Source organism: Choloepus didactylus, chromosome 2 (assembly GCF_015220235.1).
Source record: "Choloepus didactylus isolate mChoDid1 chromosome 2, mChoDid1.pri, whole genome shotgun sequence".
NCBI lineage: Eukaryota > Metazoa > Chordata > Mammalia > Pilosa > Megalonychidae > Choloepus > Choloepus didactylus.
Window position 1 is genome coordinate 94,410,781 of NC_051308.1, and position 27,387 is coordinate 94,438,167.

General features: G+C 38.8%; 1 protein-coding gene across 7 annotated transcripts in view; it reads left to right on the top strand.

Moving 5' to 3' along the window:
• The first annotated feature begins 271 nt into the window (after positions 1-271).
• SCYL3 (SCY1 like pseudokinase 3) overlaps positions 272-27,387 on the top strand; it is a 41,335-nt gene continuing 14,219 nt past the window's right edge. Inside the window, exons 1-5 of one of the 7 annotated variants that reach the window (XM_037825385.1) lie at positions 272-469; positions 5,632-5,845; positions 22,298-22,483; positions 24,301-24,414; positions 26,321-26,377. In XM_037825385.1, coding sequence (XP_037681313.1) covers positions 5,681-5,845; positions 22,298-22,483; positions 24,301-24,414; positions 26,321-26,377 — 522 coding nt within the window. In that variant the 5' untranslated portion in view covers positions 272-469; positions 5,632-5,680. Of the gene's footprint in view, positions 583-5,631; positions 5,846-22,297; positions 22,484-24,300; positions 24,415-26,320; positions 26,378-27,387 lie in introns of all 7 variants that reach the window. The other 6 variants (XM_037825387.1, XM_037825382.1, XM_037825384.1 and 3 more) reach the window with 6 other exon arrangements.

Below are 27,387 nucleotides of genomic sequence, written 5' to 3' on the forward strand. Positions count from 1 at the left end.
CCCGCCCCTTTGCTATAAGTAAAAGGCAACAGGCGGCCATTTTTGTTTAGGGCGGAAATCAAGTTAAAACCGCGGGGTTATGCCTAAAAATTAAAAATCAAGACAAATTTTTGCGTTTACTGAAGCCCTAGAGAGGAGGAATTGTTACAGAACAAGTAGGCTGCTGGAGGAAGGGAGGGAAACAGGACCGGCGCCGGCGCCCGCACTCAAGATGGCACCTGCCTGAGAATCACCTGTGCGGGCCGCTCTATCTCGGTTCCGGGTTCGTTCGCTTTAGTGGTGTCGGAGGTGCGAAGGCTGGCATTCTGTCCCGTTTCCGGGTCCGTCTCTATGGTGTCGGAGGGACGAGGTCCCGAGAAGAGTGTGGTTGTAGTGGCTACAGCCTCACGGGGGAGGCGAGGGTGGTTGGTGTCAACAGGGGGACCGGAGCCAAGACCCTCCGCCGCCTGCCCCCGCCACCCTTCCGCAGGTAACTCGTTGCCCTGCGCTGTGTCCTCCGACAGCGCGGATCGGCGGCTGGGAGGAGAGCCGGGGCAGGAGGGCAGGCGAGGGGCGCGCGCCCGGCTCGCGAAACCGCGAGGGGTGAGTTCGGCCCGGCGCCGGCTGCCGGTTGAGCTCTGCTCTCCGCCTCCCGCACCTTCCTCCTGCTTTATTTCGGGGGCGCCCTTATAATCTGGGCTTTGCTGGGTGCGGCGCAGGCTGCCGGAACTGTCGGAGGAAACTACGAACCGGGCCTCGCTTGGAGGTGTGGAAGGTGAGGGGCCGGCGCAGCGAGAGCGCCGTCCCCGCCCTTCAGCGACCCGGCTGGTCGCGGTTGTACTCCCCCGCACCCAGCCCACGGGCCGCCCTCCCCGCTGCGGGTCTGGCTGGTTTGCGCGGCGGGGATGGACACTGCCTTGACAGCAACGTTGTCCCAGCGGTGGGGAGCTTAGGGTCGCGCCGGTCCTGGGAAGGCGGCTTCAGCCGGGGAGGCTTCATTCTTGACCCAAACCCGTGTCCGTCTCCACTGCCTTCCTCCTCTTTCCTCAGGCCGGCTGGCTCTTGACTTCGGGTAATGCATTTTATTTAGAATAAAGATGAAATACATTTTTAGGAAGATCATATTTAGGAAACCATGTGAATACTGAGAGTTGGGTCCTGCATTTTGGAATAACCGGTACTGCAGTTTTTACAGATCCCTATGCATATCCACATAAAATCTCATCTTTTAACAGAGATCATACTTCATTCTCTTGATGCATAAAGGCTTCATTATGTATTGCTTGTCAGCTAGCAGTGCTAGACAGAGTACAGTATAGGGCCTGTACACCTGAAACGGATCAAAGGAAAGGGCCGGGAGTATAGTTGGTAACTGATGACCAGATAAAATATCAGGCAATACAGAGTGTTCTTAGAACCCACAGTACAAGCCTCTGTACTTGTCCACAATACACGTTCCATTATCTTCGGAACTTCCAGGCTAAGTGAGCTAGGACCTACATAATCATGATTAATTTCTGGGGAAAAAAAAACAGATATTTCCCCCATAGGAAAGGGGTTTCTTATTGAGCATATGAGTTACCCAGCTACCTAGACAAGGGCTTTTGGAATGCACAACTGGTCGGGAAACTTTATGTGCCCCCAAGGAAGCAAAAGGATGGAGGAAGATAGATGAACACATTTTTTAAGGCAAGACTCTGATGCACATTCAAGTTGGAGACTGCCAACTCAATATTTTATTATAGAGAGTGGAGATGATAAATTCTGCAAAATATCTGTGCTGTGGGAATATCCTTTTCTACATGTGACTTTTTTTATTCTAAAGCTAACAAGATTTCATTTTCCCCTTCACTTCTCAGAGCAACAAGAAAGAAAACATTTTGGAAATCCAAGTGGTCTTGTTTATCAGTCTTACATTTCAGCAAGTTCATTTTAACTGAATTATTTTTTAAGCACTGTTTATGTCAACAGTCTTTATGCCTCTTTGGATACAGTGTGTGTCATAGAGAATTAAAAATTATTGCTTTTAAGACATTCTTAAATTGCAGTCATCAGCACATCTTTTTATTTCCTCCTGATAAAGGCAAAACTTTTAGAGGACATAGAATATAATCACTCCTTCTACTCTGCCAGTGTGGCATTCATGATATCAATACACTTCTGTCACCGTTAACCATACTTTCAAAACAATAAAATGACACCTTTTCTCCCCAGTCCTCGTAAGACACCATGTATCCCTTTTAAATTTTTAAGTGCTATTTACTAGGGTTTTCGACATAAAGTACACCGTGAAGAAAAATTACCATTTTTTTTAACCTCTTCCTAAAGCTTTCATAGCCCTATCTTAGTTATCTTGTAGTGGAATTCATAATATTAAATTAAAGGTTAGTAGATATAAAGCAGACTTTTCTCACAAGGAAGTATTTTGCGATTTAGAAATGGCTAATTAAATTAAATGCCCATTGTTATTGCCTGTGCTGGCTGCCATTCATCTAGCCAGAGTCCTGGTAACCATTTTATCTCCTTTGGGAACTAACACAATTTATAACTAAATAACATGATTTTCTGCCAAGAGGATTATCATTTACTTGCAGTTCCTTATTCTCGAATTTTCCCTTTCCAAATATATATAGAGTCAATACTTTATTTAATATTTTTGAAGGAATCTTTGGACAGAGGGGTCTGTTAAATGATACCATATGGATGCAATCAGCAAAATCCAACCTGGGAAATCATAAGACAACCCAGTTTCTCCAACCAATAAGTTGCATGGAATAAAAGAGAGGAAACCTATCCATTAAGAGGCTTAAGAAACATCAAATAAATATGTAACTCTAGTTTTAATTTGATTTAAAAAACAAAAGTTTATGAGAATCAGGGAGATTTGAGCAAGAATTGTCAGTTTTGTTGAGTGTGATAATGGTTTTTAGTCTTTTTTTTTAAAATGAATCCTAGAGTTGCATACTGAAACTGCTTACTGATGACATGGGGGTGGGGACTTTAGAGTACTTTATATCACAGGAAAGCTATATTTTGTGGCTAAGAGAAAAGGAAGTTAGACTAGCTGTAGATAAACATGTTTCAAAGTAACACTTCTGTAACTCATTCCTCTAGTCTGACTAGTTTTTCAGGCAAGAGAAGCTGAAGAAGAGTTCAGTATTCTGCTTATTAACTAGCAATTGGATTCAAAGAACTAGACCCACTCAAGCCACCTTGGGTAAAGGGGGTTGATTGTAAGGCTGTCAGGGAGGCCTGAGGGAAATGGATCTGAAACTGAAACTGGGCTTCCTGTGGTCTTGAGATGGAGGGTGGTAATGTGACCTGTAAATATTACTAAGAACACTCTCCTAGTTTTGCTTTTCTTCTACCAGCTGGCCTCCTCTGCTTCCACATGGCTTTGCTTGCCATAGCCTGGACTCTACTTCACCCTTTTACCTTTAGCTATGCTAATAGACAAAAATATCTCTCATTTGGAATTCCTGGGGGAGACAAGGATCTGGCCATTTTAGCCCTTCACCCAGGCCATGGGTCCTAGAGATGTCCAGTCTGTGGATTAACTGCTCTTTGGCACAGGGTAGGCACCTGACAAGTTAATTATTCCCAAGAAGGGGTGGCAGTTGTGTGGGCAGGGGCAAAGTCAGAGTACTAAACATGACCCTCCCTACTTGGCAGGGGATTGTTGGAGGCTGGGCAACACCACATCTCCACAATAGGGGAATTCACAATAGCTGCTTTTCTCAGTGATCCTACATAAACACACTCTTTTTTTGTAGCCCCAGTAGAAAAGTGAATGTTCCATATAATTGAGATACTTGGCATTTTTTGTCCTGTTTTTACTGCTCTATCAATCTTAAGGAAGATACATTGCTAGGTAGGTGGTTAACTCAGTGGATTTGTTACAAGGCAGACTTAATTCTTACCCTCAAAAACATTCTTGAATTTTGCAAATCTTCGGTTTTGGATGACTTTAGTCCTTGTACATTTTGTGTTCTCTATGATAATGATGTGTGGGAGCCTATAGGCACTCTAAATTCTCCACTTTAGGATAGTGCCTTGAGCAGCATTGCATGCTCTGATGACAGAGAAAGCGTTTCATGAACTTCACCAAAGTGGAAAAAAAAAAAAAATCCAAGTAGAGGGTCTGTTTGTAATGATTATTGGGTTTATATTTATCTAAAGAATAAAGATTTAAAAATGAAAATTTTGGGGTGCATTGTTTAGCACTGGCGTTTACCACATTGCCAGAATTAGTAATTTTTTTTTTTTTAATTATGGTAAAGTCAGAACTAAAATTGGCTGTTTCAACTTTGCAGACATATTTTGTTTGGTTTAAACTTTTTTTGGAGCCAGCGTTTTAAAAACCTGGAGACTTCCACATAAGTATTCAGGCTGCTGGCTTCTCATGATAAATGGCATGGAACTGCAGGCCTGAATGCAACGGGAGGCTGGAACTTTGTGATGGCTGCTTCCTTCATGGTGCATGCCTCCCACAGTAGGTACCCGTGCACACAGTAGGCCCTTTGCAACTCTGCAGATATCAGTGGACTGCTGTGCGTTACCTGCTGTAACCACGTGAGTTTGTTCCTCTGTTGTAAAGAAAGGTTCAAATTACAGAAAATTTGGGATATCTAGGCAAATCTGCATATATGTATGCATGTATTTATGTGTGTATGTATATGTGAAGGAAAAATTACCTATAATCTGACCATCCACAACAAACTCTGTTAAAACTTAAGCATATTTCTTTCAAGCCTTTGTGTATGTATTTTTAAAACAACTTTATTGAGGTATAATTGATATATAATAAACTGAATATATTCAAAGTGTAGTTTTATAAGTTTTGATGTTTGTAATCATCCATCCTCATGATGATGATCATCAAGATAATGAACATATCCACTTCCCCAAAAGCTTCCTCATACCCTTCAGTAATCCTTCCTTCCCCCTAGCCTTTCCTTCTCCTACCCCAGACACCTACACCTCCTGATCCCCCCCTCACCCCCTTCTCTCGCTAGCATTTGAGATTATAAATATTGCAATTTCCCTTTTTTATTTAGTATTACTTTGAAGAGTAGTGAGATTACTTTTTTTCTCGTGGTTACTGTCATTTGTATTTCTTCAATGACTTTTGTGTTTCCTTTCCCATTATTCTACTGGTGTTTTGGTCTTTTACTTGGTTTATATGAGCTCTCCATTTGTTAAACATGTTTTTTATTATTACAAATATTCTCCATTTGTGTTGTTTTCCTTTATAATTTTAAGTTAATTTTAAAATACAGAAGTTTTAACATTTTTGAATAAAATTTTGCAATATTTTCCTTGTGGAGCAGCCTTGTGAGTGGTGTGAATTATCTTACTCTATTTTTGACTGCTTTTCCTCACTGAAAGTTCTAAATGTGTGTGTGTGGTGGTCAGTGGGGCAGTAACTGCATGTGACTGTTTAGTCGAATACATCTGCTCTACAGCTATTACTTCATAGTACTCGTGGTAATTTGCTGAACATTTATTGTTTTCCTTGTCAGATTTCTTAGTTTATGAGGATTGCAGAAGCTAGTAGTTTCAAATGACCATATCAGCTGACTCTTAGATACATTTCTCTTGCTCATATTGCAGGCAGATTTAATGTTTGAATATTTTTTATATTTTCACTAGGTCTGTTTGGCTTAGAGGAGGAGCTGCAGTACACCTTACTGCAAAAGTGATGGGATCAGAGAATAGTGCTTTAAAGAGCTATACACTGAAAGAACCACCATTTACCTTACCCTCTGGACTTGCTGTTTATCCAGCTGTTCTGCAAGATGGCAAATTTGCTTCTGTTTTTGTGTATAAGAGAGAAAATGAAGACAAGGTTAATAAAGCTGCCAAGGTACCGTAATAGGTGACTACTTAATAGTTAGTACTTTTTACTATCTTCTTTTCTATTAAAAAAATGTGGAATCAATAAAAATAAAAGTAGGTAAGGTCATAAGGAATAGTTTTTATTCATGTTCTTCAAAAACAGTTGTCCTTACTTCACGGAAATATCTCCAAATTCCGTGACATGGTCAATTACCATAGCTATAGCCAAAAAGCTTCATAAAACCCAGTGTGATGGCATTTATCATCATTTTATTTTGTAGTGAGAAAGTTAGGGAACCTAATTTTACATGGCTAATGTAAGATAAAGGAAGTTAATTTAGCTTAGCAAAAATGCCATAGAATTGACAACATTTTTATTAGTGTATTTATGGTGGGCATGAAAATAAAAGTAATACATTTTAAGAACTTTATTATTTTTTCTTTTCCTGAAGCACTGTGATGTCTTAGAAAGAATGTTGGACTGGAGACCAAGGGACTTGGGCTCTAGTTCTTGCTGAAGGACCTGAGATCATTAACTCTGGAGGCTTCAGTTTCCTCCCTAGGAAGGAGGTCTTTCTGGGTCTCACCTTCTAATTGCTGCTCATGGCAAATAGTACTAGTGTGTTAGCATGTTGTCTGATGTATCAGGGGACACCGGTCTCTTCTTAGAATGATTCTAAGTTGGAATGTAATTCAGTGACATGACCTTAAGTCTTGGAATTGGAGAAGGAGGCGGCATTAGTTGATATTGCCTTTGATAGTTAGCACCTTAGATTTTGGGCCATTCAAATCATTTTCAGAAGGTTTCTGAAAAGGCAAATATGGTTGTATTAATTAATTCTGCAGAGTTCACTATGGCAAGCACAGTAGTTTCAGGTGAAATGTATTTATTTATTTATTTGCTCACTCACTCGCTTACTTACTTACTTACTTACAATCTGTATTACCTGGAGTTCCTTTGTGCTATCAACAAGTATGGAACATTGATATTTCTTCCATGGATCTCTTTAAACGTTCTGTTGTTCTCGTTTTTTAACAATTATATAGACTTAGATTGGTAATATAATTTTGGCATTTCATTGGTCATACCAGTTACTTATTTGCTATTGTTGTCTTCAGTCAGGCATAAAATTCACAGTTACAAGATGGTTCCTAAGGAAAAATACATCTATAGCAATCCTCTCAAGATGTGTTTTCCAGTAGAGCATTGAGATAAAAAGCATAGCTGCATATTTTATTGCTAGGTAATTTTGCTTTTTGATAAAAACTGTTTTCATCTCTTTTCCACCCATCTAGGTATTGTTAAGAATTTCTTTTGTGATTTTGCAAAAGATCTAATGCTTTCCTTTGCTGTCTTATTTTTATGAGCAGTTAATTTCTGATATAATTCCTGTTCTTTACATCTAATAAGATTTCACATATTGTTTTTCTTAATAAATTAGAATGGAGAACTAGAGATTTATAATCTTTCTTAGGTTCTTTTTTTTCCTTAAGACTATAAGATTTTTTGAATTGTATTGCCCTTAATGGCATATGTACCAAGAAAGTTGAATCACTCAAGTTATGTTTTTAAAGGGAAAAAAAAACAAACATTCACTCTCAATGTTTGAGGACTTCTGTGCTGTAGGAGTTGCAAGGCTTGAAAGAAGTTTTCTCCCTTAGTGTCTATAGGTACCCTTCTAAGCATGACCAAGTCTTTGCAAAAAGTTCAAACTTGTCTCTTTATGTTCTTCAGGCTATCCTGTGGTTTTGAAAATACCAGGCATGAATCTGGGAAATTTGAAATGCCAACAAGGTGATAAGGAGTTTAGATTATCAGAATGTTTCTGAACTAGGTCACAGTACTTAAGAAATGTGTGGCATTTGATACCCTCTCTCTCTCTATATATATATATATACACACACATTATTTATTGTGAAATTTAACATATATACATAACAGTGATAACTTTCAAAGTATGATTTAAGGTAATTAGCAAATTTCAAAGAATGTTATGGGTTACTGATGCATTGTATTTTGGAACTTGATTTCATAAGCATCTGAAATACTAAAATATATAGTTAGCTTGCCTCTCTTTCTCCTGAAAGTTTGGGTTCCTGATCCTAGAATTTGGTTACTGTAGTTTGCTGTAATCCAAGTGTTCAGTTAGGTCTTCATGGTAAGTAGAAGCTTATAAAAACTATTCCTGCATGTCCTTATACAAGGCAGTCACATAAGACTTTAGGAATATATGTGCTGTACAGATATTCTGTTTAGTGACTTGGACACATTTTGCCTTCTTCATACTAAATTCAGGCTGCTGTGTAAGAAGCGTTGGTCAACATATCTTGAGAACCCACAGTGGACTTGCAAGAGAAATGGAAGAGATGATTGCAGTGCTCAAAGGAACTTTATTTGGGGAATATTGTACTGTTCTTTCTCATATTGACATTTCCTTAGTCCTTTCCTATGTTATTTACAATCCTTATTCCATTGTAAATCAACTTCCCTACATTCTTCACTTTTTAAGAAATAATTTCCTTCTTCTCATAATAGAAAGTGACGATCTTAAAGGCTCCTGGGCATCATCGATTCAGGAGAACTTCAAAGGCATTCCTCCGTCCCTCCCCCCACCCACCACCAGCATAGTTTTTAGACTTTGCTTTATCAGCCTTTCTCCTTTGATGCCACAACCAACCAGCCATGTCACCTTCTACCCCAAACTAATTATCTGCCAAAACCTCGTCTGAGCTCCACATCTATATTTCCACCTGCCTTTTGTCTGTCTCCACCCTGCTGTTCTACCAGCACCTCAAACACAAGCACTCCAAAATGGAATTCTTTATCCCTTCTTCGTTCTGCATTTTATTCCTAGTTTATGGTCTAATCTCCAGACCATGAGTGTTTAAAAACAGCATGTTCTTCCATCTCTGTCCCAGATTTTCATCCTCAGGGAAGAAGAAAGAACGCTTTTCCCTGAACTCTTGCTCTTTGTCGCTTGGGCATCTTGGTTATTTTGTTATATTTATCTGACAGAATGAAATCATAATGAACTTGTCACTGTCAAAGGCTTGCAAGTGAATGTGAGTTATAGATAAAAGCACTAAGCCAGTTAACTTTGTTTAGTTCTTATAGTCAAAAACAAACAGGCAGAACAGCAATGAAAAGTTAAGCCTCTAACCCTTGAGTTAGTTCTCTGGATAAGTGAGTCATAACTGATTTCTGGAAAGTGGGAAAAATTTATATTGGAGACAAGAATCTAACACTTTAAATCTCTGTATGGGGATAGATAAGCATAAATATTGATGTATTATGTAGTACTGTTCTTATTTATCAGTAAAGGTCCTTACTTAGAATCCTCTTTCAAAGAGGAATCTTAAAACTAGCACATACAACAGTGTATGATATGACATAGATATTCACAATAACTTTGAGGCATATATTTTCAAGGCACTTTCATTCAACAACAGTTACCTGTCTCCCTTAGAATAAGAGCCATTTATTTGTTTAACTGATGCTCATTGAAAAAATATCTAAGTTACGCTTAACCCACAGTGCATCTTGTTGCTCCCTTGTTCTTTTGAGCAACAGAAGTTTGAATCAAGAAATGTTTCTATTTGATTCTTAACTGCTAGCCTTTCCTGTGAATATTTATGCATAATTTATGCCTAATACTGAGTGTGCCAAAGAGGAGTGACAAATAAGATTCCTGCTAAGTTAGTGCCTTACATCAGAATGATGCAGTGGCTCATTCCTTCTCTCCTTCCTTCAGTAAACAGGGAAGAAGTTACTTTGTACAAAATATTTTGCTGGGCATTGTTCTAGTTTGCTAATACTGCCAGAATGCAAAACACCAGAAATGGATTGTCTTTTATAAAAGGGGGTTTATTGTGGTTACACAGTTACAGCCTTAAGGCCATAAAGTGTCCAAGGTAACGCTTCAACAATCGAGTACCTTCACTGGAGGATGGCCAATGGTGTCCGGGAAACCTCTGTTAGCTGGGAAGGCACGTGGCTGGTGTCTGCTCTAAAGTTCTGGTTTCAAAATGGCTTTCTCCCAGGACATTCCTCCCGAGGCTGCAGTTCCTCAGAAATGTCACTCTTAATTGCCCTTGGGGTATTTATCCTCTCTTAGCTTCTCCAGAGCAAGAGTCTGCTTTCAATGGCCATCTTCAAACTGTCTCTCATCTACAGCTCCTGTGCTTTCTTCAAAGTGTCCCTCTTGGCTATAGCAGCTTGCTCTTTCTGTCTGATCTTATATAGTGCTCCAGTAATTTAATTCAGACCCACCCTGAATGGGCAGGCCAACACCTCCATGGAAATTATCCAATCAGAGTCATCACCCACAGTTGGGTGGGGTGAAAAGAATTATAGTCTAATCAACACTGATAGGTCTGCCCACACAAGATTACATCAAAGATAATGGCATTTGGGGGACATAATACATTCAAACTGGCACAGGCGTGTAGGCTAAAAAAATAAGCAGAAATCAAAAATGAAATTTCCTTCTGATTTACTTGTCTGCCCTGGATACTAGATGGAGAATGAAAGAAGGTACATAAAATAAGAGCCTAAAGATTTAAAAGCTGAGTGAGTTTTTCCTGAGCAGGCAAAAGTGAAACATACCGTATTTGGTTTGAAGATTATTTGTAATGGTTCTTAAAGTGAAAACCTGAAGGCAGTTGAATAATTTTTACACATTTGTAAGAAGTTCTCCCCATTAATCACAGTAATTTGACCAACCTGCTAGCACAGTTCTTGGCTCATCTGTGTCTGTGCTGTATTTATATGCATATGTGGATTGTTTTAAATGCACATACATGTATTAATAGTTCATAATTCTAGTTAAAGACACTTTTGTTCAGTATTTTCTTAATCATCTTTTTGTTTATTGGAGTAATCCAGGGGAGGGAAACAGTGTCCCATCTAAAGAATAAACAAAAATACCTACTGGAGCTATTCCCCGAGTTAGCAAAATTTGTGATTCTTGAAAGAAAAGAAGTTGGAGAAACCAACCCACTCAGAAGATCTTCCTATAAACTCTGCCTGGGAGAAGTTGATAGACAAGTTACAGGCAAACTGATAAAAAATCGTACCAGTGCTGGGTTTTGGATGCTTCTGCTATACCATATTCTCCTGAGGAGGTGTTTTGAAACATTCTGTACTACCTGCTTATTTGAAAATGAAACCTGGTGTTATATTGAGGGTTATTCCCCTAATGAACAGTGTTTACCAATCTGATGATCGGTTTATAAGGTTTGCCCCGTGGCCACAGTACAGGGTAAACCCTAGAGATTTAAGATCATGTAATTTCTTTTAGAAAGCCTAGGTGATTTGTAAAGAAAGCCACTATTCCATCAGTTTTAAGTTTTATTGTAAATACATAATACAATTACTGTTGTCTGGACTGGAGTGGGAATTTTAGACTATAGGTCTCTTAAGTTAGTCAGGTCAAAATTTTCAGAATATACAGTATTGGTGGGAATAGGAAAATCAGGGATCTGGTCGGGCTTTTACAGGACCAACCCAAGAAGGAAAGAAACCCATGCAAATACCGATCAGATCGGGTGATTTCTATTGTTCTAGTTTCTAGTTCACTGGAATTCTTTCCTCTGTCCCCTCCAGTCTGCTATTGAACCCATCGATTCAGTTTGTTATTTCAATTATTGAAATCTTCAGTTATAAAATTTTTATTTGGTTCTCCTTTATACCTTCTGTTTCTTTGTTGAGCCTTTCTCTTTTTTGCTGACTCTTTTAAAGTGTTTGTAATTGTGTATTGAAACATCTTTTATGATGGCTGCTTTAAAATATTTATCAGATAATTCTACTATCGCATGTCTTCTTGGTGTTGGCATCTATTGATTGTCCTTTTTCACTCAATTTGAGATCATCCTGGCTTTTTGTATGACAAGGTATTTTGTTTTGTTTTGTTTTAATTGAAACATGGATATTTTGGGTATTATGTTTTGAGACAATAATTTATTTAAATATCCTCTTTGGCTGGCTTTCATGGACACTGCTCTGTCAGGGGAAGTGAGAATGTGCCATTTTGTTACTGCCAGGTGGGGCAGAAGTCTGAGTCTCCCTCTCCGTTTCTGTTGACACCCAAGCAAGTAGGTCCTCCTTACGTATGGGCATGGGTCAGAGTTTGGCTCTCACCAGTTCTCCACGGAACCTTCCCTGACTATTAGGGGAAGGAACATCTCACTACTGCTCCTCACAAAGCCTCCACTGATGCCACAGAGTTCGGGGGTGACCCTGTTACCTCTGGGAAGTAGGGTGAATGTTGACTCTCCACCTAGTCTCCTCTGACACAACCTACTGTGGGGAGGCGGGGGGTTTGCCATATTGCCACCAGATTTGAGTGGAAATCCAGGCTCCCCAAGGGTTTCTGCTGGCACTGCCTGGAGGTGGGCTTGTTACTGCCCTGTGGGGATGAGTGGCCTGGAGCTCTACTTTGCCTCCTCTGGTTCCACCCTGGCTGGTGGTTTTGGGGCCTTGTTCCAGCCTGGCAAGGAGAGAAGTCTAGGCTCCCCACTGGGCTTTTGCTGGTGTAGGTGGGGACAGGGACCACAGTTTTTTCCTGTCTTGTATGGCTGACTAGAGTGATTATTGCCTAAAATTTTCTATCTTGCTAAGCTGCCTTTTTTGGTCCTTTGGCTAGAGAGCGCAGGTTTTCATTGGGGCTGTTTTCTCTGCACCTGTTGTTGTTTTGGGGTTGCCACCTTCTTCAGCTCCAAATCTGGGTTATCTGAGATTAAAAGAAAACTCATAGAAGTCACCACCACTTCATTTCTTGGGTCCTGGTTCAGTCTGCCTTCTGCTCTCCACTTTTCAGAGTCTTCCTTTGTTTGTTTTATATTTATCAATTTTTTTCTTTTATCATTCATCCTTTTAATATTCTGTCTGTGAAATCTTTGGCAATCTCTGAAAAAGCTTGTATAAGATTTGTATTTCTTCCTTGAATTTTTGATAGAATCACCAATGAAACTGTCTGGGTCTGTAGTTTTATTTTTTGGAAGGTATTTTTTTTTTTTTTTGGAAGGTATTTTAAAAGAACAAATTCAATTTCTTTAGTAATTTTAGGGTTCTCACAATGTGAATTTTCTTGTGTTTTTTCCAAGTTGTATTTTCAAGAAACTTAACCGTTTCATCTGTGTTATTCAATTTGTCAGCATTAAGTTTCTCATAGTAGTCTCTTATCCTTCTTATGACTCTGGAGTGATAACCCCTTCGATATTTCTGAGGTTGATGATTTGTGTTCTCTTACTTTTCTCTTGATTCATTTAGCTGGGGATGTGTTCCTATTTTTGTCTTCTCAAAGAACCAGCCTTTGATTTTTAAAAAATTTTCTGTTTTCTGTTTTGTTGAATTCTGCTGTTATCTCTATTTATTTCCTTCTACTTACTTTGGATTTACTCTGTACTTTCCTAGCTTCGTAAGGTGGAACCATAGGGTCATTGCTTTTTAGATCTTTCTAAAAATTTTGTAATATTTAGAATATTTTTAATATTCCTAATATTTTCTAATGTAAGCATCTCTAGGTACTGTTTTAGCTGTATTCCACAAACTTTGTATTTGTTCTATTTTTCATTGTCATTTGGTTCAAATGATTTTCTGGTCTCTATTTTGATTTCATCTTTTATCTATAGATTATTTAGAAGTACATTGTATAGTTTCCAGGTATTCATTGTTTTCATAGACATCGTATTGTCTAGGCATCTTACTGATTTCTCATTTAATTCCACTGTGGTCAGAGATCACAACCTGAGTGATTTTGGTCCTTTCAAATTCATTCAGAATTGTTTTATTGTTCAGAATATAGTCAACTTTCGTGAATGTTTCTTGTGCATTTATAAAAAATGTGTATTCTGCTGTTGTTGTAATGTTTTTTAAATGTCAATTACACCAAGGTGATTCATATTCAGATTTCCTGTGTTTTAATTTTTTGTAGGGAGGGGATAGTGGCTAGTTCTGCTGATTATTATAAGAGGGTTGTTAAAATCCCCAACCATGATTGTGGAATTGTCTGTTTCTCCCTTTTACTTTGCCTGTTTCTGTTTCATGAGTATTTTGAGCCTGTGCTATTATGCATGTACATATTTATAATTATGTCTTTCTGATGAATTGTCCCTTTATTTTTTGAGATTTCCTCTTTATTCCTAGCAATTCTCTTTGTCTTGAAGTCTGTTTTGTCTGATATATAGCCCCTCAAGCCTCCTTATGTGCCTCATTTTCATGGTGTATCCTGTTCTATCCAGTCTGCTTATCTGTGTCTTTATATTTACAGTGTTCCTTTTTAGGCAACATACAGTTGAGTCTTGTTTACTTGCTCTTAATTGGAGTGTTTAGCCCATTAAAATTTAATGTAATTATTAATATGGTTAGATTTGGTCTCCTAGTCTATTATCTTTTTTCTATTTGGCCTCTTCATTTCTTGTTCTGTTCTCCTTTTCTTCTTTTGGATTATTTGATTTTTTTTTTTTTTTTTTTTTTTTTTTGTATTCCATTTTAACGTATCTGTTGATTTTGGGGGGCTATGTTTCTTTGTATTTTTTAAATGATTTCTCTATGGATTACAGTATACATAACTAGTCTTTTGTAGTAACTAGCCTACTTGGAAGTAATATGGTATCACTTCACATAAAATGTGAAATTCTTACAGTGTTATAGGTATCTCTGTCTCCCACCACCTACTATCCTTTTGTTACAGTTGTTATATACCATGTTCATTCATTTAGTATATATCATATATACACATATATTTGTCATTCAGTTATATGTATTATCACATATTGAAAACCTCACTGGGCAGTGATAAAATATGTGCTTTAAAGTAATTATGTATTTTAAATAACTTAAGAGGAGTAGCCTTCATATTTATCCCAATGCTTAGCATTTTTGATGCACTTCCTTTATTACTGAAGATCCTAGTTTCCTTTTGCTATCATTTGTCTTCAGCCTGAAGAACTTTCTTAGCATTTTTTATAGGTCATGTCTACTAGAAACATATTTTCATAGTTGTCCTTTATCTTTTTTTTTCACTTTTTTTTATTGTGAACTTCTAACATATGTACCTAACAGTGATAACTTTCAAAGTATGATTTCACACGTTAGTGAGCAAATTTCAAAGAATGTCATGGGTCAAAGTTTCACAACTTCAGCCATTTCCTTATTGTAAAATATAACATGCATACAAAAAGGTGTCAACTCTCGATGTACAGCTCAACAAGCATTTATACAGGTGATTTCAAAAATTGTTATCACCAGCATCTTTTTTTTTTTTTTTTTTTAATTTTTATTGGGATTGTTCAGATACCATACAATTATCCAAAGATCCAAAGTATACAATCAGTTGCCCCTGGTACCCTCACACAGCTGTGCATTCATCACCGCACTTAATTTTTGTTCAATTTTTAAAAACTTTTCATTACTCCAGACAAGAAATAAAGTGAAAGATGAAAAATGAAAAAAAAAAAAAAAGAAAGAAAAGGAAACTTGAATCCTCCCATATCCCTAACCAGCCTCCCTCAACTGTTGACTCGTAGTGTTGGTATAGTACGTTTGCTACTGTTTATGAAAGAATGTTGAAATACTACTAACTGTAGTATATAGTTTGCAATAGGTATTTATTTCTTCCCTATATGCCCCTCTGTTGTTAACTTCTAGTTTTATTGTCATACATTTGTTCTGGTTCATGGAAGTGTTTTTCTAATATTTGTACAGTTAATCATGGACATTGCCCACATAGGATTCAGTTTTATACATTCCCATCTTTTGACCTCCAACTTTCCTTCTGGTGACACATACGACTCTGAGCTTTCCCTTTCCACCTCATTCACGCGCCATTCGGCACTGTTAGTTATTCTCACATCTTGCTACTGACACCTTTGTTCATTTCCAAATATTTAAGTTCATCCTAGTTGAACATTCTGCTCATAGTAAGCAACCACCCCCCATTCTTAAGCCTTGTCCTATATCTTGGTACCTTACATTTCATGTCTATGAGTTTACATATGATAATTAGTTCTTATCAGTGAGACCCTGCAATATTTGTCCTTTTGTGTCTGGCTTATTTCACTCAGTATATTGCCCTTGAGGTTTTGTCATCAACCCATTTTTTTTTTTTTTTTAAGATGGTTTTGTTCACACACCATACATTCCATCCTAAGTAAACAATTGATGGTTCTCTGTATGGCCACATATTGATGTGTTCACCACCTTCACCACTATCTATATAAGGGCATCTACATTTCTTCCACAAGGCAGGAGGGAGAGTCAAAGAAGGTAGAGAGGCAAAAGAAAGAGAAAAAAAAATGACAGCTAGGAAGTAGCAAAAGGAAAAGTAACTTTAAATCAAAGTAGAGTAAAGAGTCAGACAACACAACCGATGTCAAGTGTCTAACATGCCTCCCCTATCTCCACCTCTTATTTGCTTTTATCTTGGTATATCACCTTTGTTACATTAAAGGAAGCATAATACAATGATTCTGTTAGTTAAAGTCTCTAATTTATGTTGATTGCATCCCTCCCCCAATGCCTCCCCATTTTTAACACCTCGCAAGGTTGACATTTGCTTGTTCTCCCTCGTAAAAGAACATATTTGTACATTTTATCACAATTGTTGAACACTCTAGATTTCACCAAGTTACACAGTCCCATTCTTTGTCTTTCCTCCTTTCTTGTGGTGTCTCACATGCTCCCCACCTTCCTCTCTCAACCGTATTCATAGTTATCTTTGTTCAGTGTACTTACATTGCTGTGCTACCATCTCCCAAAATTGTGTTCCAAACCACGCACTCCTGTCTTCTATCACTCTGTAGTGCTCCCTTTAGTATTTCCTGTAGGATAGGTGTCTTGTTCACAAAGTCTCTCGTTGTCTGTCGGAAAATATTTTGAGCTCTCCCTCATATTTGAAGGACAGCTTTGCTGGATATAGGATTCTTGGTTGGCAGTTTTTCTCTTCCAGTGTCTTAAATATATCACACCACTTCCTTCTTGCCTCCATGGTTTCTGCTGAGAGATCCGCACATAGTCTTATTAAGCTTCCTTTGTATGTGATGGATTGCTTTTCTCTTCCTGCTTTCAGGATTCTCTCTTTGTCTTTGACATTTGATAATCTGATTATTAAGTGTTTTGACGTAGGCCTGTTCAGATCTATTCTGTTTGGAGTACGCTGTGCTGCTTGAATCTGTAATTTTATGTCTTTCATAAAAGACAGGAAATTTTCGTTGATTATTTCCTCTGTTATTGCCTCTGCCCCCTTTCCCTTCTCTTCTCCTTCTGGGACACCAGTGATACGTACATTCTTGTATTTTGTTTCATCTTTAAGTTCCCAGAGATGTTGCTCATATTTTTTCACTCTTTTCTCCATCTGCTCCTTTGCATGTAGGCTTTCAGGTGTTTTGTTCTCCAGTTCTTGAGTGTTTTCTTCTGCCTCTTGAGATCTGCTGTTGTATGTTTCCATTGTTTCTTTCGTCTCTTGTGTTGTGCCTTTCATTTCAATAGATTCTACAAGTTGTTTTTTTGAACTTTCGATTTCTGCCTTATGTATGCCCAGTGTTTTCTTTACAGCCTCTATCTCTTTTGCAAAATCTTCTCTAAACTTTTTGAATTGATTTAGCATTAGTTGTTTAAATTCCTGTATCTCAGTTGAAGTGTACGTTTGTTCCTTTGACTGGGCCATAGCTTCGTTTTTCTTAGTGTAGGTTCTAGTTTTCTGTTGTCTAGGCATCTGACGTCCTGGGCCACCCCAATCAGGTTTTCCCAGACGAGAACAGGCTCAGGTCACAGCAGGAAAAATATTCAGTATCCAGTTTCCCTGATGGTTTTTCTTAGAGGATTGATACACCTGTGCTTTTCTGCCTGGCAGGTGCACCTGTCAGCCTGTCACCAGCTGTTGTAAGAGGGTGTGGCCTGTGGCTCTCCACCCCCAGGCTTTGGGGTCTGGTTCCGGGAAGGCAGGCAGTGGAGCTGGGCCCCTTCCTTTCCTTTTGGGAAGCTATGCCCCCTCCAGAGAGGTCAGCTGCATATCAGTAAGTTCTTTGTTTCTCTGACTCTGCTGATCAAAGTGTTTTGATTTTAAAATGGCTGAGGCTGTCTTTACTGCAAAGCACTGCGGGCTGAAAACGGCTGAGGTTTTCTCCACAGAGAGAGAAAGGGACAGAAAAGCTCCCAGGTTCTCCCATCAGCCAGAGATAGCACACGATCCTCTGGGCTTCTGGTCCTGAGACAGATATGTTCCCTGACTCTCCCAAGGTCAGTTGTCACCAGAAGCTTCTGTCTGCTTGTTGAGGATTCGCTGTCTGTATTGAGCAGTTAACATTAAAACCCCAGTTGGAGCTGGGCTGAGAGAGTGCTGCTCTCTAGCACCGCGAGGCTTCCGGGAGGGAGGGGCTCTCGGCTCTCGGCTCTCAGCGTGGGTCCGCAGTTTTACTTACCGATTTTATGCTGCGATCTCAGGCATTCCTCCCAATTCAGGTTGGTGGATGATGAGTGGACAGTCATGTTTGTCTCCCCGCAGTTATTCCAGGTTATTTACTAGCTTTTTGGTCATTTATGAATTGTTCCAGGGGGTGACTAACAGTCTTCCACTCCTCTCTATGCCACCATCTTAGCTCCTCTTGTCCTTTATCTTTTAAAATGCCTTTATTTACCTCCATTCCTGAAGGCTGTTTTTGCTAGAAATAGAAGTCAGGAGTGATAATTTTTTTCTTTCACTACTTAAAAAATGTGTTCCACTGTCTTTTGGTCCTCATGTTTTTGGATGAGAAATTTGCAGTCATTAGAATTGTTCCACTCCATGTAATTGTTGTTTTTCCCTAGGCACTCCCAGGATTATTTCTTTATTTTTAGTTTTTGGCTGTTTGGTGGTGATGTGTTTGGGTGTGGCTTTCTTTGAATTAATCTTCTTTGATAAATTCACTGAATCTCTTAAATCTGTAAATTTAAATATTTAGGCAAGTTTGAAAAGTTTTTGTCCATAATATTTATTATGCCTGTTTTGGTTTCCCAGATGCTAAAACAAGTACCATAGGATGGGTTGGTTAAATAATGGGAATTTATTGGCTCATGATTTGGGGGCTAGAAGAAGTCCAAAATCGAGGCATCCTCAAGATGGTGCTTTCTCCTCAAAGACTGTAGTGTTCTGCGACTGGCTGCTGGTGATCCTTGGTCCTTGGCTTTTCTGTCCATGAAAATACACACAGCTGTCTTCACCATTCTCTTCTGGTTCTGTTGACTTCCAGCTTCTTGTTATTCCCTTGGCTTTTTTTCTGAGTCCAATTTCCTTTGCTAATAAGAACTTCATCCATATTGGATTAAGGCCCACCCTCATTCATTTTGGGGACAATTTAACTAATAATGGATGTGTTCATAACCTGTCTACAAATGGGCTAACCCCACAGGACCAGGGGTTGGGACCTGAACGTGCTTGTTGTGAAGGACGTGATTCAGTCTGCAACAGTCCACTTTCTGGACTCCAAAAAGACATTCTCCCACATGCAAAATACATTCATTCCATCAGAGAATTCCTGAAGCTTTAAGTCATTTCAGTAACAATGCTAAGTACAAAGTCTTATCAAAATCAGTTGTGGGTGTGGTCTGTCCTGAGGCAAAATTCTTTTCTGTCTCTGGTCCTGTGAACCTAGAAAACATGTTATCTGCTTCCAATATACAATGGTAGGACAGGCATAGGATAAATGTTACCATTCTAGAAAGGAGAAATTGGCAGGAAAACAGGGGCCACAGGTCCCAAAGAAGCCTGAAACTTAGTGGAGCAAACTCCATTAGATTTCAAGGTCTAAGAGTCATCTCTGGCTTGATTGTTTGTCATTGGGACCTGGTGGAGTGGCAGCCCCACCCCTTCCAAGAACTTAAGCAATGGCCATGCTCTCCTCAAATTCTGGGATATAGGCCCCACCCTCTCTGAGCATCAGAATGGCAGCCAGAGTCTCCACAAATGCTGGGGCACAGATCCCACTCTGTCTGAGCATTGGAATGGTAACCAGGTCTTTGCAAACACAGAGGCACAGTCCTCACCATCTCCAAGCATCGTGATGGCAGCCAGGTTCTCTGCAAAATCCAGGCCCCGCTATCTCCGAGTATTCGGGTGGTGGCACTCTCCCTGAACAAGGGGTTGCAAGGCCCACCTCCTCCAAGCACTGGGGCAGATAGATAGGCTGTCCCCTCCAAGTGCAGTAGCAAATCTGCCCTGTTTACACATGTGGATGGACCTGCTCTCTTAGCCTGAGATCTCATTGGTCCAGACCTCACCTTCCATGGTTCTCCCTTCGAGGTCATTCTTCCTTCAGTGTGTCCCTTCTCTGTCCCTTTCAGGCATTGTTCATACAGAGTCCACAGAAATCTTGCTGGCTTTGTGTGTAGTTCCAGGGATTTCAAACCATCAGACAGTAGAGCTTTTGGCAGATCCTTTCTGCATTTCCAGACCTGAGTTCCACTGAAATGTCTTGACTGTATCCATGTTTAGTCACACCCTCTTTAGCAAAGCGTTATTCAGTTAAACCCTCCCATAGAGCCCAGCCTTCTGGGGACTCAGTTCCTGAAAGCTCAGGAGTACTTCTGATAGAGATGCTTCTGGCTCTAGTCTCAGCACACACTATTTGAATAGGCTGAGAATTTTCCAAATCGTCATTTGCTGATTTCTTTGCGTTTAACAGTTCAGTCCTTAGTTTATCTCTTTCTGCTTGTATTTCATTATAAGCTGCAAAGAGAAACCAGGCTGCACCTTCTACAGTAAACTCGGAAACCTCTTCAGCTAAGTATCCAAATTCTTCACTTTCAAGTTCTGCCTTCTGTCAACACAATTTTGCCACATTCTCTAGCCCTTGATAATGAGGATCACCTTTCCTCCAGTTCCCAGTAACACACTTATTATTTCCTCCTATGTCTTTGTTGGAAGAACCTTTAATTTCTGTATTTCTGCCGAAAGTCTCTTCAAAGCATTCTAGGCTTTCTCTATCACGTGCCCCACAGTTTTCCATCTTCTACCTGGTGCCCAATTCCAAAGCATTTTCCACTTGATTAAGTATTTGTAATATCAAGACCCTTCCTCCTGGTACCAAAAACTGTTTTAATTTTCAAGCTGCTAAAACAAATACCATTAACAGTGGGTTGGCTTAAGCAGCAGGGATTTATTGGCTCACAGTTTTGAGGGTAGGAGAAGTGCACACTAGAGCCAGGACAATGCACATGGTGTGTCTTCCTTTTCTTCCAGGTTCCATTGACTTCTGCTTCTGGCTGCTCCCCATGGCTTCCTTTCCGTGTCCAATTTCCTTTGTTTGTAAGGACTTCAGCAATACTGGAATAAGGCCAACCCTCATTCAGTTTGAGCTTACCTTAACTAATAATTTCAAAGGTACTATTTTAAAAGGAGTCACACCCACAGGACCAGGAGTTGGGACCTGAACATGCCTTTTGTGAGGGACGTGATTCCACCTCCACATTGTCCTGATCTTTTTCTCTCATTTTGGGACTCCAGATTCATTGTTCTTTTGTTATTTTTCCAGAGGTTCCTGAGTCTCTGTTCATTTTCTTCAGATTGTATAATTTCCGTTGATCCAGTTTCATATTCACTGACCTTTTCTTCTTTCATCTTCGTTCTTTTATTTAGCTCATCTATTGAATTTTAATTTTAATTTTTAAAATTTTCTGTTTAGTTCTTTTTTGTATTTTTCATTTCTCTGTTGAGAACTTCTGTCTTTCCATTTATTTCATAGCTGTTTTCCTTTACCTCTAGGAGAATGGTTATAATAGCTGCTTTAAGTTCTTTCTTGATAATTCCAACATCTGGATTATCTTGAGGTTGGCATTTGCTGATTGTTTTTTCTATTAAGAATTGGTCACATTTTCCTTATTCTTTGTATACTGAGTAATTTTGGATCACATTCTGGAGATTTTAAATGTCATGTTGTGTAGACTCTTGGTTTTATAATCCTCTGGAGAATGTTGATATATTTAACAAGCATTCAGTTCCATTAGGCTCAAGCTTCATATTCTTGAACTACTTACCCCCTAACTGTGGGTGGTGGTTCAAACATCAGTTCAGTCCTTCAAACTTTACTGTTTGTTTTGGGTATGTCCTGTTCATGCTTAGTTCAAGTGATAGAATTGTGTTGGTGTGCACCAGATTAGGGCATCTCATTCTCCAGCTCCAATCTCAGTTGGTTGTTTTTGGTACTTACTTTAGAGTTTATAGCAATAATTATTGGGAGGTCTAGGCTCTAGGAGGCACTGCCATAGTGGAACTGGAAGTCTCTGTAGAGTTATTTAAATGTTGGTATAGTGAAAATCAGAACAAGCCATAGATTCCTCTTCATCTTACTTGAAATTTGGGGGATAGAAAGGGGGAAGTAGGGTGTTGGAGAGGACCTTGAATCCAAGTGTACTTTTTCTGATTTTTACAGGAATAAATATGAAACTATAATTAATCTGGTTTAGAGTACATTAAGTTCATCAACTCTTCTGTTTGCATTCTTAAAGCACTTGAAGACACTACGACACCCTTGCTTGCTAAGATTTTTGTCTTGTACTGTGGAAGCAGATGGCATTCATCTTGTCACTGAGCGTGTGCAGCCTCTGGAAGTGGCTCTGGAAACATTGTCTTCTGCAGAGGTCTGTGCTGGGATCTATGACATATTGCTGGCACTTATCTTCCTTCATGACAGAGTGAGTAACCCATGCACCATCTGCATCATAGACCTTGGTGTAGTCCAGAGAAGATGATTTGTGTCGCTGTGCTTGTAAATTATACTATGTGTAGAAATTATAAATTACTATTATTATTAAAAAACTTCCTCAGGAAAAACAGCACATTGGAAAGCACAGGAAGTGCTACAGATAGCTGGTTTGTGGAATGGGGTCTTTGTCCCTGGGCAGTTGTTTATGGAACTTTATCAGTTTACTGTAACCTACCTCTAGTATTGGATAAGTCTTTGCTTAAAAGTAGCTGCAGCTGGTATTTGTTATTAAGACAAAAAGGTTTAACATCAGTCCTTCTATAGACCAAAGTTCATATTTGTTTTCAGGCGTTTTGTCCCATTTTAGATTTTGAAGTAAGAAACAATCATTTCTTAGGAAGAGGCAGAACTTATACACATCCCTTCTCTTTTGAGTGGGTGGAGCCAACGGAGACAGCCCCTTTACCATGTTACAGCCAATGAGCTTTGCTCTCTGGTGCTGTGTGCTATTATAGGGAAAGTGTGGTAGTTGCTATGTTTACTTCTGGTTGATTTTTTGATGGTTTTATTGAGATCCTGTTTCTTAATGATTTTACACTCTGAAGTATTAAGGCCCTTGGTAGCCATCCAAGATTTAAAAAAAAAAAAAAAAATCACAGGTTAAAAGCACTTGTTTTTTGTTTTTTTCCTGTTAATGAGAGACAGACTCTCCAAACATCAGGTTCAATTTATGGTCTCTTAGAAGTATGTTTAAGTGTTCAAGTAATAACAACTAATATTAATACTTCACTGGGTGAAATATTTTCTTTGTTGAAGAAAGTGCATGCACATGGCAAAAAATTCAAATGGTATGCAAGTGGATGCAGGTTAAAGTACCCTGTCCCGCCTCTGATTCCAGTGCCCTAATTCTCTCCAGAGGCAACCATGGTTATCAGTGAATTATTCCAGAGAATGTGTTTTTTGTATATATAATATCTGTGTATCTATTCCACTTTTTTTTTCTCAAATGGAGACATACCATACATACTATTCTGAACCTACTTTATACACACACACACAGTGTATATTAGAGTATTCTATATAAAAATACACACATTTTTAGTGTAGCAGTTAGAATATTTTAGTGTTCTTTTGTCTATTGGCATGATTTCTAGTTTGGAAAAACTTATATACTTGAACTCTGTTCTCATTTTCTACCTCTCTTTTATTTATTTGTGCTATTTTTATAGTTGAAAAATGGGCTCTTCTATGGTTTGTGGCATATTTCTGGTGGTCCTTATTCCATTTTCCTCTTCTTCAGGCAGAATTTTTTTAATGTCTACTGACAAGATTTCAGGTGAAGTGGATCTGGGTTCGTGATAGAATGTAGGTGAGAAAGAATTTAGAGGAGAAAATTAATAAAATAATCTATGGGAGCAAAATAACTTTTATCTCTAAAGGCATTGAAACAATATAGGCTATAAAGACTTGTAAATTTATGTTTAAGGGCACTTGAATCTCCTGACTCCTTTAGAAATGGGGATGTGACTGTGTCTGTTTAATAGCTTTACTGTATTAACCTGCCCACCAGCCAGGAGTAGCTAATAAACATAAGCCCTTCCATTGCATTTTTCCCTTTTTTCTAACCTCATAATGCTTAAACAGCCTCATTCAATTTGTTGTTCCTTAAAATTGTAGTTGCATTTATTATGCCGCAAGTGGGAAGACTTGTCAGAATCTTTTTTGGTTATTAGTACTTTTTCTTTTAACTTTTTCTTCAAAGATTGGAGTGTCAGCCTTCTTTCTGTTTTTTTTTTTTTTTCCCAGGGAAACCTAACACACAACAATGTCTGCTTGTCATCCATATTTGTGAGTGAAGATGGGCATTGGAAGCTAGGAGGAATGGAAACTGTTTGTAAAGTTCCTGAGGCCACCCCGGAGGTAAGCCAGGTGATAGTCCCTCTTTGTTACTCAAGGTTTGACAGCATCTTGGTGTGTGGTTCCTGCCCAGGGACCGTCCCTCGGTGTTAGGTGACTTATATTTGAAGACTTGACTTTTTTGTCAGTGCTCATATTCATAGAATGGTAGGATTTTAATTACTCAAAGGGGTACTAGAGATCATTTCTTCCTTTCTCCTCATTTTATAGATGAGGAACCTGAGACAGAGATAAAATGGTTTGTTCAAATATTTTAATTGAATGAATTAATCACCCTCCTGCTTGCTGCTGTAGCACCTTGTACTTCTTTCACGCCACTTAGTGCTTAAGACTGAAATCACTTTGAACTGTCTGCCTTCTCTACCAATAGTGAAGCTCCCTGAGGGTGTGCTAGTGTCTTATATTTTATCTTTGTAGCTCTCCTTAGACTGGTGGTTGGCACATATTAGGTGCTCAAGAAATGTTCATCAGTTGTCCAAGTTGCCCAAAGTCATAGATTATGTCACAGGAGAGCTGGAATTAGGACCACTACACCTTAACTCCTCCTAGTGGGCTGTGCTGCTGTTGCTTGTGGTACTTCTTAATCATTTTTTTCTGAAAAAGATCTACTTTTCTGTCTTAGGTAGTTAATGAACCTTTTTCTTCCCTGTTCGTTTCTTCTTTTGAGCATTATGCATGTTCTCCTAGATTCCTTTTAAAACAAAGAGAAAAAAAAAGAAACACACACTCCCATCATAATACCCCTAAGGAAGTGGTAGCTCACTGTTTGACTTATTGGCTCCACCTTAATTTCCTCTACTCTCTAGGGTGCATCTTTCACACTTAACTGGGCCTTGTCTCATGTGCACCTTCATGACTTCCTGCTCAGTTCAGTTACTGCTTCTGCCACGAAGACGTCTCTGATTATTTCTGCCCCACTGATCACTTTCGGCTTTGAATTCAACTTAGGCTTAATTAGTATAATAAAGTTGAGAGTGTAATCACTCTTGTGGTGGGTATACTCAAAATTCCTTACCATGGCATAGAAGGCCCTGCACCAGCTCTTCCCCAGTGTACCTTCAGCTTCAGATGCTCTCACAGTTATTGAGCCACACTCTGGTTACATCCTGCTCCACACAGCTCACTTCTTCCTTTGTATGCCTTTCTGCTGCCCGAATGCCTTCCTTCCCCTCAGCTACCTGGAATACGCAAACTCATTTGAGATCAAGCTTTAATTTCCTCTCTGTGCAGCCCTCCCCCGCAGTCCTTCCCCTACTCAACAAAATCGGTCACTTTTCCTCTGCTTCCATAGCACTCAGCACATTTTTTTTTTTTTGAAATTTTTAGTTTGCATTCTCGGTTTTGAGAACCTGGTTGGGGGGCAGGGAATTTATTGCACTCATTTTGTTTTCCTAATACCCTAAAACCCCAAATCTTTGAGCAAATGAATGTGCTTGTCCTCTGGGTGTTAGGGCTGTCTCCTTAGCTCATAAGGTCTTCAACTTTTATATCTCATGTGGTGGTCAGCCTTAGGATTGATAATGAGAAGATTAATGATAGATTCATTCTAGGCTAGAAAAGCCTCATATTTGTTAATATATGTAGAAGTAGAATGAGAAGAAAGTATTCTAATTTTCATTTGGGGATTCAGATGCAGAGCTGCTTCTGAACAGCAGGGGGTGTCTGTCAAACCATGAAAGCAAGAGGAAAGGGAACTCAACATATGTTTTCTACTAAGCCTTGTGCTCTGCCAGCTGGATGTGTATTTTTTAATCAGGAAGATTTTAAATTGGTGTGTTTAATGTGTGGCATTGTTTTGACAATTTCATTACTGTTATATCCATTGCTTTGCTTTTGTAACTTGGTGTTTAAGAGATTGGGTCACCAAACTATGTATGAATTATTTTCCTTAATTTATTTCTCTGTCCAGTTTCTGAGGAGTATTCAGTCAGTAAGAGACCCAGCATCTATCCCTCCTGAAGAGATGGTAAGATGATACATTTCAGATGAAGCAAAAGCTTCTTTGTATGAAACTTAGAACAACTTTCCTCTGCCTACCTCTTTCTCTGCTAAATTGTGGATACTTCATAATTCCTTTGGTCTTGGAGAGAGAATCTTATGACCATAGCCAGGGAGCCTTTTTCTTCACACTCAGCATACATTTTTGGTTGTACTACTTAGAGATACTCAGTGTGAACAGGGTTAATGACTCATAACTATTTCATGGTAAGTCTTTTGCTGGAAGCCATAATACTTAGGGAAGCAGCATCCCTGGTCTTTAACTGTGTTTTATTCAAGCCATTCATCTTATTTGGCCATTAGTTAGGATTCTCTAGATGCGTAGAAGAGTGATTATTAATTGTGTAGTGCTGGTAAAGAAGGTTACATTTACTAATAAATTAAAAAGCAGATGCTCTCTCTGAACTTGTTCATATTATAATCACTTTTATTAAACATTGAACCCCAAAGAATTATTTAGTGTGCTTCAAAGGAAATACAAACACATCTTTAAACTTACGTAAAGGCCTAAGACTTGAAGTAAGTCAGATTTATCCAAATCATTGTTATGTATATATGTATATACTAGTGTTTTTTAGAGTGGTGGTTTATGGGTTTTAAATCAATTTAGGGGTCATGACCAGCATTTTGAAAAAAAAAATAAAAGAGAAAATATCATTGGCATCTGAGGTAGTAAGGCAGGGTATTATTTTCTGAAACTTTTGTTTCTATATGTGTGTATTTACACAAATGTATGTGTGTATACTGGGTTATGATTGAAATAAATTTTTTACTCTCCTACAGTCAAAATATTTTTGAAAGCCACAGATGTATATCATACTCTGACCTCTTATTTTTCCTTTTTCCCTGTTTGATATTTTAAAATCTTTTATTAATTCCATTCACTAATAATTTAAGAGCCTATAAATTAATGTATGCTAATATATAGTTAGCTTTGAGCATAATAAATGTAAACATGGGAGGAAGTGCTTCAGAGAA